Source organism: Eulemur rufifrons, chromosome 15 (genome assembly GCF_041146395.1).
Source record: "Eulemur rufifrons isolate Redbay chromosome 15, OSU_ERuf_1, whole genome shotgun sequence".
Lineage (NCBI taxonomy): Eukaryota > Metazoa > Chordata > Mammalia > Primates > Lemuridae > Eulemur > Eulemur rufifrons.
In genome coordinates, this window is record NC_090997.1 from 90,757,862 (window position 1) to 90,778,016 (window position 20,155).

General features: G+C 36.5%; 1 protein-coding gene across 2 annotated transcripts in view; it reads left to right on the forward strand.

The window, feature by feature from the left end:
- UTRN (utrophin) overlaps positions 1–20,155 on the forward strand; it is a 478,322-nt gene that overhangs the window by 356,402 nt on the left and 101,765 nt on the right. For both annotated transcript variants that reach the window (XM_069488656.1, XM_069488657.1), the window contains 2 exons: positions 1,663–1,792; positions 17,357–17,625. In XM_069488656.1, coding sequence (XP_069344757.1) covers positions 1,663–1,792; positions 17,357–17,625 — 399 coding nt within the window. The remainder of the gene's footprint in view (positions 1–1,662; positions 1,793–17,356; positions 17,626–20,155) is intronic.

The window sequence follows — 20,155 nt, forward strand, 5'->3', positions numbered from 1 at the left end:
TTCTTTTTTAATTTTTAAGTTTTAAGTTTTTTATTATGGGTATGTGATAATTGTATATATTTATGAGGTACTTGTGTTGTTTTGATACAGGCAATGTGTAATGATCATATCAGGGTAATTGGGGTATCCATCACCTCAAGCCTTTATCATTCTTTGTGTTAGGAACAAGCTGCACTTCTTAAATAAGAAATGATGGAGGGTTTGTCCTTTCCCTCCTAACATCTCATTTAATGCTCCTAATTGCTGTGGAAATTTTGTTGATTTGGGCTTGCTTCACAGTTTTTCGTTTTATAGATACTAGGAAGGTTGCATAAATGTATCTGTATATTTTAGAGAAAGTTTTATTTCATCCTATATCCTGTATTTCATCACTGTCTGAATTGCAGATTGGTGGGTTTTTGGTTACCTTTTATTCTTTTAATTCAAGTTTTTTAAATGGAAGTAATAATTGTACATCATTTAAAAGTCAAAAAAATTTACAGTGTTTACACAAAAATGAGCATTTTGTCACTGTATCTAGCTCTACTCCTTGCCAGCTCTTCTCATCTCTCCCCACCTCATTACCAGTGTGTTTTTGGTATTTAGCTCCATATAATTACATAAGATGATTATTCTGGTACTTCTAGATATTTTTATTTTTACTTTTTGTCAACTGTGTAAGATAAGAATTTAGCCCGCAAATACCCTGTCATCCCAACATAGTTAAATACTACTAAAAAATTAGTTATATTCAGAAGGCAAGATTTTATCAATTCTAAAATACTATTAAGAATGTAGTATTTTAGAAAATAACAAACTGAGTTTTCATAATGTTTCCAGTGAACTGCACCAAAAGCAAAGTATTAGAGCTATATTTATATGTATAATTTTAAGAAGATAACAATATTAACAATATTGATTTAGCAACAGCGTTAAAATAGCACATGAGAAAATCTTCATTTACTCATATCTTGCAGTAGTCACTAAAAGAGGTTTGTTGTTTTTGTAGATGCAGGGGTGAAAGTTTAGCCTCACTTAAAAGAATGAAAGTGTTAAAGAGAAACTATTCTGAGAATCATAGATTTGCATGAAAAACCTTACAAAGGAAAAATAGTAATTGCCTCAGCACGAGAGATGGAACATATTTTAAGATAATTGGAGACTGTTTTATATGTGCTGTCTTTGGTTTAGTTTTGATTTCATGTAGGTACTTTAATTTGTTTCTATCTCTTAATTTTTTTCTCAATGTATTCTAAAGAATGTAAAACACTTCTGAGGATCTCATTACTTCTTGTAAAATTACCTTCTTCTGTACTTTTGGATGTAATTTTTTTGTCAGTCTTACAAGAAAAAAGTATCTTAGAACAGGCTATTATTTTTAGCAATCTGACATTAGTGAAAAGCCTAAAAGTACATTTTTTGTAAGTTCAAATACACTGTAACAATTTCCTTTAGGTGAATATTTTAAAGTGGTTTTTTTTTTTTTTGCGTATTTAAGTTCTACAGGAGTCATCTTTTTGCTTTTATTCATATTTTTCATATATTTTCACTTCTAACTTAGCTTAAATGCTGATTGTTAGTCATTCCTTTGATAGTGTGGTCAGAAGTGGTCTAACTGAAGATGTTCCATGATGTGGTGAACACATGAGGTTACCAATTTAACTTTTGCTTCTCTTTGAAAAGGCACTGAGACGGGAGTTAAAGGAGAAAGAATATTCTGTCCTGAATGCTGTTGACCAGGCTCGAGTTTTCCTGGCTGATCAGCCAATTGAGGCCCCTGAGGAACCAAGGAGAAACCTACAATCAAAAACAGGTGAGACTGGTTCTTCACTACATCATAAAAAACACATGTTAGGGGAACAAAAACCTAGAATCAAGTAGGAAATTTCCTTACAGCATTTGAGGACCTGATATTTAAAACGTTTCTTCAAAGTGTTAACTTTAATCAAGTATGTCAATTATTTAACAAATATCTAGATTCTTAAATTAAGAAAATGAAATTGCTGTATACTTCCATATCATCATTTTTGAAAGAAATTAACTGCAGAAAAATGGATTTATCTAAAAAGTATACTGTAATTACAAAAAACGTCTCTAAGAAATAAAAATTTTTCTCTCTTCTATTTAAACAAGTTACATGATAAATAACTCCAAGTAGAAGAAAGTTATTAAAATATCATAGTAATGTATAAAATATTTCGATATCTATAAATTAAGATTACTTTTGAAAATGAGACACTGAAGTGCCTTTCTTTTACAAGCAGACAGCAGCATTTGTTTAATTTAAAAGTAACAACCTATAGCGTTTATGTGCTTTGGCTTAAAATTGAAACAGTAACTACCTTACTAGTAAATGACAATATATCACATAGTAAATTTGATAGAAAATTTGTAATGAATTTGGGTCCAATATATATCTTTATTATGATTTTTCACTGTTGGCAATAAAAACATTTTGATGCATTTTTAAAAATAAACATGCCATTCAACATATCATTCACTTCTTTAACATAGTAACAGCAAACCTAAAAGATTGCCTGTGTCGAGCAGTATAAATCATGAGCATTTATTACTTGTAAGGGAAGCACAGTTAGAAATACTTTCTTAGTTGCTGGAAGTGGGTCAGTCATTTGGACAGGTAGCCATTTCCTACTGAGACTTTCTCAAGGAAACTCTTCTGCAGTTAGAATAAATTTTTCATCAAAACCATGATTTTCTTGACCCTTTGAACCTAGTTTTAATGTATGCATACAACCTGCACACATATGAACACACACACACACACACACACACACACACACAGAGCATACTTATCCTTTTCTAGCATTAGTTTTTATTTTCTGCTAGTGGTATCACTATCTTTCTAGTCAGCCTACTGGGAACCTAAGTCATTGTTGAGTCTTCCACTTTTCATCAAGCTCCACAGTCTGCAAATCACTCATAATTGTTATTTCTATCTTTGAATACTTATTCCTTCTGAGTACTCTATTGTATATGTATTATTTATATATACACACACTACCATTAATTCCAGATACCCAGCCTTTTGTATATAGTCTTGGAATAGTTTTAGCAGAATCAATTGCTACTTTGGTAGCACTTGTCCCAATACATTGTTCTTTCCTCTGTGTGCAACACATAGCATTGGCCTATTTTCTTCTTCCTCCACTTGAGTACCAATGAGTAAATCTTACCATCACATTGTATTTATGTTCCTTCCCTGACTTTTCATTGCATACTGAAAAAACTTCTTGGCTCTAGCATGATACTTAAGAATATTTGTAAAAAAAAAAAAAAAAAGCCCTCCTGATTTTTTAACCTATTTTTTCACTACTATTTTCATAGTTCTGTGACCAGTGTATGTTATCTACTTCCTTGAATGATCTTGGAATTCTTTTGTCATAGCAGTGCTACATTCTCTTCTTCCATCATTTGAATTCTTTTCATTTATATTGATTTGTTTTCAGATATTAAAATTACCTTACTTGCCCTGAGTTCGGGAATCTAGTTTTAATAATTTTGTATCCTATACAATGCCTGCATATATCAGGCACTCAATAAAACTTTGATGAAGAATGCATGACTGCCTGCATAAATCAGTGGTATAAAGGAATTATTTTATTTACTATCCTGACTTTACAGAACAGTCTATTACGGGAACATTTTTATGTGCTAGGTGGTTGACAATGATTCTCCTCTTTCCCCCCCCCACCACCACCACATTTAAAAACAAAGAAAATGAACCCAAATTGTAGGGTGTTCTTTGGAAGAGTTGAACTCATCAGAACTTACTTTGTCTATCTTGAGTCATAAAGTATAACTGTAGAAACTAATATTATGAATAGTAGAGACAGTCATTGGATCATTGATTTTTAAGATGAAATACAAATAAACCCCAGCTTTTCTGGAATAGGTGATCAACATTTATGGAGTTTTTTTTCCTATATATGTCAACAAACTCCTGCTGTCTCCTGCCACCCTAAATCTATTCTTCTGGCAGTCTCTGGGATCTTGCCTCATACAACTCTATCGTCTGGGTTGCTCAAGCCAAAATCTTTTGGGCCACTATTGACTCCTTTGTTTTTTTGTCAACCAAATCCATTACATCAGGAAATCCTGTCATTTCTACATTCAAAATGTACCCACAATCTGATCCTTTGTCACTTCCACTATCCCCTCCTGGTCTAAGCCCCCACCACCTCTCACTGGGATTATTGCAGGTTCCTCCAACACATCTCCCTGCTCTGCCTTTGCTTCCTTGTTAGAGATTTCCAACACAGTAGCCATAGTGAGCATTTGAAAATATAAGTCCTAGCACGTCACTTCGCTGCTGCAAACCTCCAAGGGCTCCTCCTCTCACTCGGGGGAGTCGGATTCCTTATCATGGCTCACAGGCTCTGAGCCGGCCAGCTCCTTGTTACGTCCCTGACCAGTCTCCTAGAACTCTCCCTCTCATTCCATCCCCTACGGAATGTCAGCAGACAGAGCTTTTTTGGTTTTGTTTTGTTTTGTAGTATCTAGAATACTGTCCAGCACATAGCAGGTGCGTACGCCATAGTTATTGAGTGAATGGATGAATGGGCTGAGCATTGTTGGGAATGGATAAAGTGTAAGACACTTATTCCTGACAAAGTTTCAATTTAGTTGGAGATCAAAACTAGCACAAAGGGTGAGAAAACAAATATATTTAATAAAGCGTACATACTTAGGTTCTCGGTTGTGTCTTGAAGGTTCTAAGTGGTGTGGGCATTCCAAGAGAGAACGACTTGGAGGGTCAGAGTGGAAAGGGTGACTCCTGAGCTAGCCTTCGGGCTATGGGTAGGGAGTGATCAGGTACAGGGAAGAGAGATGGCCACACGGGGGAACAGGATCCTTGAAGAGCAGCTCAGCAGTGAGGAGCAGAGCAGCTGTGTGTTGGGGGGGTCGGTGGACAGCCCGGCCTGGTGGTCAGAGGGTGCCTAGACAGGGGGTGGGGATGGGGAGCATGTCTATGCTGTATGGTTCAGACTATAGAGGACCTGGAAACTCAGGCAGAATATTTCGCCTTCATACAGCAAAAAAGAAGGTGATACTAAAAGTTGTTTGTTTTCTTAAGCTTGGGAGAAAAATAAGTTCACTTATCTCACCGTAACCATTTTAAAGTCTGCCTTTCATCTGCTTTTCTTGTCTCCTTGTTTCCCCAATACTTTGCAGAAAGTTTATAATAAGCTACTTTATATCATTAAAAAGTATTGTTATATCACTAAAGCTTCATTTCACTGTACCTTCTCTTCAAGGTCCAGTCACTTAATGGTTAAAAAGATACTGCTTTTTGAGTTCTTGCTGTTACATTCAGGATGTTTCTGTGCCCCATTTTCAAATACTACCTTTGGAGAGGGCAAGAAAAAAAACAGTCAAGTGAATTTAACTCTATGGGATTTTTTTTTATAATTAGCTACTTTTATACTTTATCATTTCTTGATATTATTTTCTGTAATGCTGGCTGATTTTACCTGCTGTTAAAAGTAAATGAAAGAAAATTGTCCATAATAGCTTTTATACTTTTGTTGTTTACCATGACATATACATACAGCTGCTATCAGAAATAGCATGTGAACATTAGTGGGTGATGCTAAAGAACTCAGTGTTGGAGGGGTTGAAGCAGGGAGAAATCTTTTGGGTTCTATTTAATAAGCATTTTTTGAGTATGCTACATGTCCCATGCCATCAGGGAATACCACGATGGATCCATTTCTTTCCTTTTAAGTAACTATTCAGAAAATACTTTCCTCCCTGTTCTTTCTCCCCAATGCCTTTTCTTTCTTCCAGGTTCTTGAATTTTTTTTTTCTATTATCAATTATCTTATAGTGTTGTATGTATTTTTTAAATATTTAAAAATCACTACTACTCTTATCACCCTATCTTAGGTCTTTTACCAGTCTTTCGCTGGGTCTATTTCAATACTTTCTTGATCAATATCTCTCCATTAACATAGACACGAGAATGACAGATCTAAAGCACAGACCTGGCATTTGCTCTCCCGGTGTAAAAACTGCACGTGGCCCCTGGAACGGGATCTGAGCTCCTCCACCTGTGCAGGAGGCTGCACAGTGCTGTGGCCTCAGCTTTTCTGCCCAGTCCCAACTCATGCCTCCGTCTGCTCCACGCTCGATGTCTGCGGAACACCAGTCTTCTCATGATCTTCTGCAGGCAATGGTCTTCCTCGCCTGTATCCAAAGCCGGTCCTGGCGTTTCTGCCTGTAGGTCTGTCTGACCTGACTTCTGGCTCTGGCCTTGTTGGCCTGCCTCGGTCTGCTCAGGCTTTGTGTCTTCTTGAATGCATCCCCTTCCCAAGTTCCCACCCACGATTCCCTGTCACCTGTCGTCTCTCTCACTGTGCTTCCAATATCCGTGTCTGAAGCTCAGCCCTTCCCTTTTCCAAAGTCATGTGTCTCATTGATTGAGAATCTGAAAGAGTGTGGAAAGTGATCTGAGCAGCCAAGATAGACATTGCATGGAAAACAGTGCAGATCCTGTTCTTAGCTCATGGGAAAGCCATGCAAGTTCTCTCTTGGAGGTATTAACTCGTACTTTAAACACTATTATAACAAGTTGAGCTTGATGTCCAGTGAATTACAGGTAAATAGCAAAATAGAATTGGCAGGACAGGGACAGAGGTTGGCACTGAGAAATTACTCTGGCAGTCTGGCAGCAACAAGGAGTAAGAAAATTATAAAAGGGATATATGAGAATTCTGAAATGAACCAAACAGGGTAGTTCTGGGGGCTTTTAACAATAAAAGAAAAACTGAGGCTATGAATTATGATTAGTTTATTTTCAAAGGCAGAATAGAAATCAGTTAAGAGAAGGCATAGGAATTTATTCTATATTTTTGTAAATATCCTTCCAAAATCATAACATTAAAAAAAATAGGGCTCAATGGGTGAAATGTAGCTGTCTTGAAAACTCAGCTACCCAGGATAACTCATTCTGCTTGTAAATGGCTATTAAGTAGGTATGATTTTTAACTGAGCTAAAATCATCTGAATAATTAGAGAAATTTTACAAAGTTTGCAACTTTGTCAATAGTCTCCTCATCTTGTTCGAGCAATATGGAAATACTTAATTTACTTTAATCTCTATCATGTCAATATATAATTTTTCCTTTGAATGCAGTCATTTAATCACCAGTTTGAATCTGTTAAAAAGTAACGCAATAGAAGAATTAACCTTTCATCATCATTTGCATTGTTCTTTGTACTTTTCAAATCACTTTCATATTCATTCTTCTATCCATCCCTGTGAGCTGGGCAGGCAGATCATACAATATGATTTTTTTTTTTTTTTTAATAAAAACACAAAGGCCAAGAAGATGTTGTGGTGCTGACAAAGGTCTTCCCGCTAATGCGGGGTCGATGCAGGAACGCAGCACTAAGCTTCTATGTCAGTGACCTCCCTTAACCTGCGGATTTTGGCTGGCTCTTGACTCATCCCTTCAATTTTATCTCCTCTGTCTCTGCTCATTGACAGGCCATCTGGCCACTGACCTCCGAGCTCCTTCTTGACTCTCAGTGTCTAGAGTCTCTTAACCTTACATCCATGTTTCTTGCTTTCTCCCTTGTGCTGCTCACCTTCCTTTGCTATTCTCGGTCCCCAGATCTGAATTCCTGTGACAACCACACTGCTGCCTTATGAAGCAGTGCAAGCTTAGGCCTTAGCCCACCCCTACCCCTAAACCCTCGGAGGGAATCAGGGAATACTTGTGCCTTCTCACCGTTCAGTATCTTTAGGTTAAAAGTCATATTTGCACAGGAGAGTTTGAGCCTTCTGTCTGCATCCGTCTCTCCACGCCACATACAGATGCAGGCAGTCAGGCATGCGTGCACACGAGCGCCTCCCCGCCATATGTTTTGTAATTTAAGGTTAAGATATCAATCACGAAATAAAACTGCTAACAATTTTAGAGGATATTTTGCCTCTAAAAATGTTTAGAAAATTATACAATGTATTGTATTTGTATGCATAAGAAAAAACTCTTATCTTCTGCTTTTGATTTTTTAAGATTAAAAATGGTTGCATTATTTTATTCATAAAATAATGATCATCCTTAAAAATTATTCCAGTCAAAGCATTACTGTTACTACAGTGGTTGTTTTACTTAGGCTGCCTGAATATCATTTCTGTTTCAGCCTAGTATAGTCAATTTTGCTTCATTTAAATGATATTTTGTCAATAATCACAGAGAAACCCAGCAATTCTTTAATTTTGTGTGTTCATGCATGTATAGTTGTGTGTAGTGGGTATAGTTGTATAATGTGTATATGCATATACAACTTTGTATAGTATATGCATGTATCTGTGATTAATGGTTAATAATCATCTTTTCAGATAAAAAAGTGTGTATGGATTAATGTTTTCATCTTTGGTCCTTTGACAGCTGGCTATGTGTATTTAGTAATATTTAATATTGTAACTCAGGGTAAGTTGCTTTCTTTTAATTTTAAGTGCTTTGTATTATATTTTAGAAAGCCAGGTATTGATTATTTCTCTTTTCTGTGAAGTCTTACATGTTCTTAACAAAGAAGTGATAAATGACATTTTCAGTCCACTATGTTAGTCCCTTTTATGCCAGCATTAGCAAACTTGTGCAAATAAAATTTATGATCATTAAATGAATAAAGATGTGAAATTATCATATAGTTTAGTAGAAGTTACTTTTATACCAATTCTCTGTATAACTTAAGGTTACAACATATTTTTTGTGTGTCTAATAAAATAAGGCCAAATTACACATTACCTAATACAAGTAATTAGGCTAGTAAAATTAGTGGGTGTTTTCTCCCCAGGGCTTTTTTGTTTTCCTAGTAACAGCTTTATTGATTGGAACCTTATTCGTTGTAAATGACAGACACTCAGCTTCCATAAGCACAGGCATGAGGGTGAGTGTATTGGACCCCTAACTAAGCTATAGTAATGACAGGGACACATTTGGCCACAGGGACTGCAATGCCACCCAGAAGCCTTCCCTCTGTGCTTTCTTCTCTGCCTTTTTGTACAAGTTTTCATTTGCTTAGCTTTCCTACAATCTTACATTTCACAGCCTCATACCCGGAAGGGCTAACCCTTCTTTAGATCTAGAACATTCCAGGAGAGGGCTCTGATTGACTCAGCTCGAATAACGTGGGGCGCGGGGTCCCTTTTTAAATATAATGCTAAGTGAAGGAACATCAGTTCCAATAATGGAAGGGAGAAGTGAGAAATGTTAATAAATGAAGATGTTCACAACAAGCCAACATTTAACAGGTGCTAACAAGGTGCCAGGCACTGTGCCAAGAACCTTATGTGCTTTGTTTCATTTAATTCTCATAACAACCCTTTGAGGTGTGAGCACTATGACCACCCATTGGACAGATCAGGAAACTGAGAGTGTGAGAGGTTTAGAAGCATCCTGTCACCTGACAGAGCCGAAATACGAACCAAGGCTTATGAAGCTTGATGCTCATAACCACCAATTAAATCATCAATATTTCTAGATATTCAATAGAAATAAGATTTTATTTTCCATACTCTTCTACTTTAAAAAAATTCACGCAGTAATTAAGCATGTTTATAACTCTTTGCTTTTCCATTTATGCTGCTTTTTCTTTACCGAAATATCACATTGCTTAATAGACTCCCAAACCACTTCACTGATTTCCTAACACAGAGGGAGAAGGTGTTGAGGCAGTATTCGACTTTGACTTTTACATTTTCATATAAAAACTTGAATATAAGTAATTGCTTTCAGGCCTGTAGACCATGGCAATAATTTAATTAGCTTCTCAAATCTAAATTAGATTAGTAAAGTCGTAATGCATGAAAAAGCACAGAAAAATATAATGTTGCTTTCTTTCCCAGCATTCTTAACTACAGAGCAGTAATGTGATCTTTCACAAATTAAATTCTGTAATATCTGTATGGCTGTATTAAATCTAGTCTAAAACTTTCCTAAAATATCATGAGCCGGCTGAGTAAGCCCATCGATTGGGTAAAAATTTGAAAAACTTTCTCATGCTAATGTATAGCATAGTAATGAAATCTCATTTAAATAAGCAGATAACATTGTTGATGAAGAATTATATGATAAAGGTTAGTGATAAAGGTGAGTTTGATGGACACAACATTTTCAATTAATTGTTTACCATCTGTTATGTTCTCTAATCAGTGTTAGAACCATCCATAAATCACATTTGCCTCATGAAAAAAAAGAAGGCAATAATTTACATGTGTGTATTTTATTGTAATCAGCATCTGAGACATTACTTTCTGATTTAAACAAAGGATAGGAGGATACTAAACTCTTAATGTGGGAATGTACTTATTTTTTGTTGTTGACGCTCCTTAGTAGAAAGCTGGAACGTTTCAAGAGTGAATTAGAGGTTTTGCCATTTTTTAGGAAGTGTAATCCTCACAAAGACATACATTCTCCTCTTCAATTAAACTTGTCACTTCTATAGGCAGTGCATAAACAGAAGACGTACTTAGCTTATAAGAATGGCTAAGCATGAGTAGAAAGCTCCTGACCGCTTTGTAGCTTGGTCAGTCATTAGCTTCTGTGTTTAGCCAGGACGCAGCCTGAGGAGGGATGATGGGCAGTAGTGTGGCAAGAAATAAAAGACTTTTAATCTAAGACTCCTGTCCATTGATTCTTGAAGGAGAAAGGGGAGAATTTTCTCTCTTTTTTTAGTCTAAGGTATTGTACAGAGATCTAGTTATTCATTCAACAAGTACTTACTTAGTGCCTACTGTTTGCCAGTGGGTATTCTCGTTACTAGGGATACAGCGGTGGACAAAACAGATGTCCTCACCTCCTGAAACTTACTCTCTTGGCTTTTCTTCTTTCTGTGCCCCCCCGCCCCCCGCCCCCAGTGACCTGTCTACTGCTGACAGTCAGCACACATAAGGAATTTGAATAAGTCACAAAACTGCCATTACTGTGAGGCAGTTCGGGAAATAATAGTGAGATCTCAGGTTGTGTATCGAGGTCCTGGTTGTCTGTTCCAGGGTCTTGCTGCTGTTCCTGCTTCTTGCCTGGAGGTTCATCTCCTTAATGGTCGGCCCCTGCTTCTTTGTCAGCTCAACACTGAGTTTCTTTACTTTGGCTCACTTTGCGGGAAGAGTAAAAATGTAACCGTATTTAGAGTCCAGTTCTGCCTCCATTGACTTCTGGTCAGAAGTGCCATTTTACTTCCTGCAGAGTGTGGACCGTATTCCTAGTTCCTTTCCATTTGTTCCCCTTTCTTAATACCCTGCACTTGGTATTTGTGGAAGTTTCCCTAAGTCTCTACTTTGGAGCTCTTGATTTTCCCCTAAATTTATCTATATTCTCTGTCTTAAAGTAAAAAAAAAAAAAAAAAAAAAAAAGGATTTGAGAAGTCCCCTGGCAGCAAGGATGCACCCATATCATCGTTGTCATTGCCCTCTTGAAAGACACGGGCCACACATTAAGGAGGTTAATCTACTCTGAGGAGCCTCTTGTTATTGTCATCTTATAATTTAGTAGATGAACATAATTAAAACAGGAATCAGCAGATGGCACTTGACGATGTACTTATAATCTGGTTCACAGTGTGGTGGTGTCATCGTGCAGACGAGGAAATGGGCAGAGTCCTCTTAAACAGTGGACATTTCAGGGAGATTAAGTTGACCTTAATCATTTAATCAGAAAATTTGGGAAAGGTGTATTGCCCAGTATTTTAATCAGAAATATCTTTTGCTCATGAAGTGAGAGAGACTGAGAAAGAGAGAGAATGAGTGAGAGTGAGAAAGAAATGGAAGGTGGGGTGAAGAGAGAGATATTGAGAGAGAGCAGGTCAAGTCTTTTTCCTTAAATTCTTGTTAGCTAATTAACCTGGTTTGCCTATGTGGAAATCTCCAGAGATGTCTCAACCTCCCAGACTCAGTAATAAAATGGTAAAAGGAACAAAAAAAATTAACCTTCTTTGAGGGCCTATGGTGTGCCAGGCATGTGCCAATAGCTCCGTAGATATGAACTGAGGTTCACAGAGATAGGGACATATCAGGATTACCTAAGTAGTTAGGATTGGAACTGGCATACTATCTCATAATCTCTCCTTGCACCAAATTGTCCAGCAGTCAAAATGCTAGTTGCAAATTTTTTTCTTTGTTTGTCTTAATATTTCCTTTTCATCTTTCGGTGAAATACAACAGTAAGATTATAGACACATGCAAAAAAGTAAATAGTACAACTAAGATATTTGGAATTACCATACCTGAAATGACTTTGTAAGGTTTATCCTTCCCTTTCATAATAACTTTTTATAAATGCTTTACATGGATGTGGGAAGGAGGGGAAAAAATTAAATGAGAAGATGTCACTTAAAATTATGAAGCTGAAATTCTCAATGAGAAGTAAACCTAAACATTCTGTTTAGTTCAACTCAATTCAGTAATTATATACTGAAGACATACCAGTCTCAAGACTGGGTACTGCAAAACAAAGATGGAAAGAAAAAAACGCTCATGACATAAGGTTATAGAATCTAAGAATTTAATAGTCACAATGGAGTTTTTAAGAGTCGGTATCACAATTGAGGAAGAAAATGCATAAATATGGGAGATCTTTATTAAAAACAATACTGGGCTGATTCTAATAGATTTCTATCATTATTTCATGGGAAAAACATACTTTAATTATTAAATTTTTAAAAAATTTTTGCATAATTACTCAAAAGGAGATTTTCTCTTCCTCTACTATTAAAGTTTCTTTGAGATATACTCAGCCTTTCTGACATCTTTGAATTGACTTTTTGAATGAAATATTTTCCTAGCATGAGAAAATAGGGCTCCCACTTGATAAAACTGGGCGGAGCAGATCAGGCAGCTTGCATAGGAGCAATGGGCGAGAGGCGAGCAGGGCTGATCCCAAATCTTAGTCTCTTCCTGGTGCAGGCTTCTTTGCCATCGGTGTTGCAGCAAACCATTTTACAGTCTTTACCCTCATGGTATAAAGGAAAGCATGTCATTAATGCTGTACTATTAATTTGCATATTTGAAGAAATAAAGGTAATGGAACAAGAGAGAAAACTTCAAGATTGATCTTTCCTTTCTCTTCTCTTTATTTTTTTCTTCCTCTTTCTTCTTCCTAGTTACCTATACTCCCTTAAATATCTTTGTAACACAATAAAGAAATTGCTGTTACACTGCTGGTGGGACTGCAAATTAGTGCAACCTTTGTGGAAAAGAATTTGGAGATACCTCAAAGAACAAAAAATAGAAACACCATTCAAAAATAGAAATACCATTCGATCCAGCAATAGCACTATTAGGCATCTACCCAAAAGAACAAAAGACATTCTGTAATAAAGACATCTGCATCCGAATGTTTATGGCAGCACAATTCACTATTGCAAGGATGTAGAAACAACCCAAGTGCCCGTCAATTCATGCATGGATTAATAAAATTTGGTATATGTATACAATGGAATATTACTCAATTATAAGAAACAATGGTGATCTAGCACCTTTTATATTTTCCTGGCTAGAGCTTGAGCCCATCGTCCGAAGTGAAGTATCACAAGAAGGGAAGAATAGGCTCCACATGTATTCACCGTCAAATTGGCACTAACTGATCAACACTATGGTGTTCACATGGTAGTAATATTCTCCAGGGATTAGGGGGTTGGGGGGGCGGGGAGGAGGACGGTAAACTCACAACTAATGGATGCGGTAAGCATTGTAGGGGGGAAAAGACACGCCTCAAATCACAGTTTGGTTGTGGCAAAGTCATAACATGTAACCAAAATGTTTGTACCTCCGTAATATCCTGAAATAAATAAATAAATTAAAAGCAAAAAAAGAAATTGCCATTTAAAAATCATAAAATATAAATGTAAAATAATGATAATTTATAATATATTACATAATCATACATACCATATAAAGAAATAAATATAAAAATATGAGTAATAAAAATTAAATATAATTCTACTCTCAACGTGTGGCCAGTTAAATGGGAAGATCTGGAGGGAGGAGAATGGAGACAAGGCACGCACACACACACACACACACACGCACACAGACATGCACTTCAGAGTGAGAAAGGAACATAGGAGAAGCTCTTCTGGTCTCAGAATTCTTAGTCAATTTATTTGGTTTTATCCTGCTGTTCCCTCTGTCTCTAGGATTAGCCTCTATTACTGTGTCTCAAATGTAAATTAGATTACCCTCTTATCACTGAGCTTCGCTTGCTCTCTGGCCTCCAGTATTTAGTGTCTGTGCTCTGCGTGGAGTTGACACAAGAACCCACCGGAGTGGAAAAGCCCTGTGAGCTTCAGCTGCAGGGACTAGGAAAATCAATTTATATGCCAATAGCCTAGCAGCTTTCCCTCCTGACAGCTATTAGAACCACCTGGCAGCTTTGACATTTATCCATGCCAGGCCTCACCTTGACCAGCTAAATGAGTACCTTTTAGAGTAGGGCCTCTGTTACCACCCTTTAAAAACTAACTCACTCACTCTCAGGGTGGTTTCTAATGGGACACCAGAGTTCAGAAGCACTGGTGGAGAAGATTCCTCACTCTTGCATGAGGGCTTTAGAATTTACCACGGAATATCCATTTAGAAAATTTGAAGCAACGTTTGTCCTTCGATTTTCAAATGAGAGGATTTTTTGCTTAAAGAATGCATCAATTTCCCTTTAATTCATTTTTTCTGCCTTTTTGATGTTTTAATTTGTTTCTCTGGTTTTTTTTTTTTTACCCAAAATTGTCATAAATCAGTATTTCTCATGTTCCTTCTTACATGTTTCGCAAACGTTCTGGAAAGTTTTTATTTTGTTTTGTACTTTGTTCTTGGCTTAAAGTATGCATTGAACTGAGATTGTTGCTGCAATAGGAGGCATATTTATTCTGACTCAAAAATGATTAGTTAATATGTTTCCTTTCTGGGAAACAGATGGTGCATTGAACATAGATAGAGCTTTTCTTCTGAGTAGCTGCCTGAGTGGGGATTATATAAGAAATACTACAAAAGGACTACTCCATCAATAGATTTTACATTAAGGGAAGACAAAAAAAAAGTCAGAGCCAGTGAAGATGTTTTGTCACAGGACGTGGAGTCTCTCTGTGCCAGGTTATTTAGTGACTGACTCAGAAACAGTTTTTAGTTTATCTGAGGAAAATCATCATAATTAAGTTGTCTGTTCTGAAATTGGTATTTTATTTTTTTATGATAGTCAGTGCTTAAGATATATCCTTGAAAAGCCCAAGTTACTTATTAACAAGCACAGGTGTTTAATAGTAAGAGTTACCATCTCTCATGAGGCTAAGAATGATTTTTTCATCTCACACATAGCATTTTATATTTATATAAAAATATATACGTATTATATATTTACATTTTTATAAAAATCTTGAAGGTAGAAGGATTTATTATAAATAAGATTTGCCTTTTTATTGACATACCTTTCTTCAGAAAGCTTTTTTCTCAGAAACCTTGGAGTCCTGACATGTTGCAGGTTTAAGGACTTTTCTCTGGGCTCCTTGCCTCCTTCCCCAGCTGTTACTTAACCCTGGTTCTCCGATTCACTTATTTTCCTAAGTTACTCTGTGCTGGTATATTCAGCCTCTCTCACAGTTGTGATATTTTCTCTTCTTTTCCTCAATTCATTGTTAAGGGATTTTTCCAGTCTCTGTGGCCTCACAGCACTAACTCCCAGTTCTGGGGTTGCCAAGGCTTTATATTCCATTTGGTTCCCAGAGATTTATTACAATTAGGCCACTTTTAAGTTTAAATATTGGTGTCTAGAATTTTCTGGAAATTCAGATAGAGAAACATATATCTCTCTCCCCTTTAATTTGACTTTTATACAATATTTAAATAAAGCCAGTTAGGCAGACAAATTTGCGTTGAGGATGAAAGTTACAGTTTAGAAGAGCTTGCTTTTCAGTTTATCTTATGATGTAGTTCATCTTACAGTGAAGTTAGATGAACTTTCGTTCATTTTACAAATGATTTTACAAATGATTTGAAACATTTTGAGGTGAAGTGGAAATGGCTAATGTGATTGGTACTGAAAGATGGGAGGTTATCGCAAAGAAGAATGTGCATATCTGTCTTAATCTACAGTTTACGTTGACTGTGTGTTTCTGATCTGCCTGTTTCCAGTGGCCAGTCGGACACCACCGTCAAACCAGCTAGACAGGAAAGGTGGCATCCTCAGATGTGGGGGAATTGAGGCCCCAGGCGTGATCAGCTGTGCGGGAGACCTTTCTAACCTGCTTTGAGAGGAGTGTCCTCTCCGTGTTTATCACATTCCTCTGCCCTTGTCTCGTCAACTCCCCATCTCTGTTTCTGACTCCTAGCTTTGCACTTGACTTTGGTTTCTGTCTGTATCCTTTGCTTCTCCTCTGGATGCTTATCCTTCCCACCTACGTCCTAAGGCCAGGCCTTGTGTTATGCTGCCCTTTTTGTCTGAAAGCCTATTTCAGACATTCTGGAAGCCCTCTTGCTCTATTACGCATTGAGATGGTCCTTGAGATCTTACTGTGTTCCTGTTGAAAGGTTCATGGTCATGCTACACTTCTGAGCTGCAGAAAATGCCGTTTATTAAAAATGAACTATCAAACAGCCTTAGACATGAGGATTTATCCAAGATATGTTATTTGTCTTCAGTTATTTATTTTCAGGAACACCATAAATTGATCAGATAAAATAAGTTTTTTTTGTTTTGTTTTTTGAGACAGAGTCTTGCTCTGTTGCCTGAGCTAGAGTGCAGTGGCGTCATTATAGCTCAATGCAACCTCATGCTCCTAGGCTTAAAGGATCTTCCTGCCTCAGCCTCTCCCGTAGCTAGCACTACAGGTGTGCACTGCCATGCTCGGCCAATTTTTTCTATTTTTAAGAGAGACGGGGTCTAGCTTTTGTTCAGGCTGGCCTCGAGAGGTTTTCTTCATGACTTACAGCTATTCTACACTAATTATACGTAATACTTTTCTTGAGAACAATGAGATGAAACACTGTCTTTGGGTTTTACAATACTAAATTTGCAGTAACAAAATATTGTTTTATTTCTTCATTTATCTTGTTATACTTCAAGATTTACAAATATATTAAAATTCAAAAGTCACCAAAAACTCTGGGCCAATTTATTAACATGAGTGTCTGTTTTCTTCTAGTTTTGAGTGTATATTGAGGTATGGTGGGGAATTAATGGAGAAAGTGGGGAGAAATTTTTTTTTTACCCTGGCCAATTTTTACCCTGGAGTAATTTTTTCTTAACTCTTTCTCTGTATACGCTGGTAGCAACTCTTTAAATGGTGATATGCCAATTGGCTATACAGAATGTACAATCAGACATCCAAACTAATACTGTTTTTTTTTTTTTTTAAATCACAGAATTGACTCCTGAGGAGAGAGCCCAAAAGATTGCCAAAGCCATGCGCAAACAGTCTTCTGAAGTCAAAGAGAAGTGGGAAAGTCTAAATGCTGTTACGAGCAATTGGCAAAAGCAAGTAGACAAGGCGTTGGAGAAACTCAGAGACCTGCAGGGAGCTATGGACGACCTAGACGCTGACATGAAGGAGGCAGAGTCCGTGCGGAGTGCCTGGAAGCCCGTGGGAGACTTACTCATCGATTCGCTGCAGGAGCACATAGAAAAAACCATGGTCAGCATTGCTGCCTTTACCAAAGGATTTTTAAGAAATGTTTTCTCAAAGGAGACCCCCATATATGAATTGTTATAAGGGATTGTTATAAAGCCAACACCACTGCAACCTTTACCCAAGTCAGGAGTCACAACAGGTGTTTTCCATATGTCCCTCACCATCAGAACTGCCTCTCCCTAAATAACTACTTACAAGACTTTTATGATAGTTTACTTTTATTTTTCTTTGTGTTTTTTTCATCCAACTATGCATCCCTAAGCAATATAGATTATGTTTGCCTATTTTTTTTAAAAAAAATAGTTTAAAAGTCCCTTTTAATCTCTAGATTTCCCCTCTATTCCTTTTTTCTTTTCTTTTCTTTTCCTTGCAATTTATTTGTTGAAGAAGCTGAATTGTTTTGTAGTGATTCCCATAGCCTGGATTTTGCAGAAATATATCCACATGGTATAGTATACAGGTTCCCCTCTACTCTCTATCTCCTGTAAATTGGTAGTAGGATTTACAGGTTTAATCAAAAGCATACTGTTTTGCTGGTAATTCTGATCTATAAATTTTATCTCATTGTCTGAATATATTAATGGGTAAATGGTTTAGATATAAATTCTCTTTGTTGTCAGGAATTGCCTAAAGTTAAGGATGTTAGACCTATGGTTAGACTCCTTTTGGTTCACATATTCTAGAATATCTCTACAAAAAAAAGTTAATGCCATTTAGGCAATAAGAGACACAAATATAACACATTTAGAGTCTAGTAGGTTTGTAGTAACAGGGTAAACTATATACTAGGTAGACATGAATCAAATCAATGGATAATCCAATGAAAAATTAGAAGTTATTAGACTGACAATATCTATCCTAAGTGGAATTGTTATTGCAAAAGGTACACATCTTTTGCACACATACATTGGATAGCATTCTCCCTTTGTGTGCATGTAGCTGAACAGGAAAGAGCACTAAGATCTAGGAAATTAACTGAATACTTAGGTAAATTATGTAAGTCAATATATGTATGTATAGACATAGGAATAAAAATAACAATAGGTAGCATTTATTGAAGCTTACTATGTGCCAAGAACTGTTCTTAGCCAGTTTGCACAGATATGACTTTTAATCCTCACATCCACCCAAAAGATAGGTATTATTATTATTATTATGCCCATTTTACAAATAATAAAACTGAAAGTAATTGCTCAAGCCCACATAGCTAGTAAGTGGTAGAGTTTCCATGGTTTTTTTTCTTGCTTTTCTCTTTCATTGCAATGACCTTTTAATACAACTTTGATCAACTATTTGAATTTAAAGTTTTAAAAGTTAAATATTAAATTTTAAACTTAAAAATTTATTATTAATAGAGTACTGGCATATGTAAATATACATAAGTTTCCAGCTACCCTATGAATTAAATAAGCTTCTTCCTACAACTCTAGTATCCTAAAAACCATTTCCATGATCCGAGTTTAAAACAACCCACTGAAAACAAAGCCTTTAGCATAGTTTCCTTGGAAGTTACACACTTCTTGTGTTTTAGTGGATGATTTTAAACACTTAAAATCTTTAGGTCAGTGGTTTACAAGACGTATGGCCTATTGGACTGCAAAAATGCCTCTTGATTAGAGCAGAAATTTACCCATTTGAACTTGAAAGTATCAATTTATAATACAGAATGATTAGTGTTGGGAGAAGCACAAAGAATTGTATCTGGGGTTATTAAATGCCCAAAAGTTTGGGAGTTGTTAATCCCATTTGATTAAAAGACTTACCTACTTCTACATCCAAATACTTTTGTTCAAATCTCTGCTTAAGTGGAAAGCTAGGAAAAATACAATTAATATTTTAATAGATAGGACTAAACTGTGGATTAAAATATTTTAACATCTTTTTAGGAAAAAAGAAAATAAAATTGTAAGTCACAATAAGCTAAATAGATTGAAAGTCTGTGATGTTTTACATATGCTTTAAAGTATACCTAAAATCTCATTGACACTGTAGTCAGATAAAAATAAGATTTTTTTTGTTTGTTTTTTTGTTTGTTTTGAGACAGAGTCTTACTGTTGCCTGGGTTAGAGTACAGTGGCATCATCGTAGCTCACTGTAACCTCAAACTCCTGGGTTTAAGGGATCCGCCAGCCTCAGCCTCCCCAGTAGCTAAGAATACAGGCCTGCACTGCCATACCTTGTCATTTTTTTCTATTTTTAGTAGAAATGGGATCTAGCTCTTGTTCAGGCTGATCTCTAACTCCTGACCTCAAGCTATCCACCTGCCTTGGCCTCCCAGAATGCTAGAACTGCAGGCATGGGCCACCTCACCCTGCCTTTTTTTTTTTTTTTTTAAAATAAGTATTGACTATTGCTAAACATTATTATGTCAAGTCAACTGGAAAACAAAATCTTTGGGAAAAATCAAATAATTTCAACTCCTTAAAATTATCCTTAATCATTCTTATTTGCAGAATATACACCTTCTGGCAGGAAACAGGTTTGGGATTCACACCTGCCGGTAGGCTGCCAGATAGCACCTTTGATACTAGCA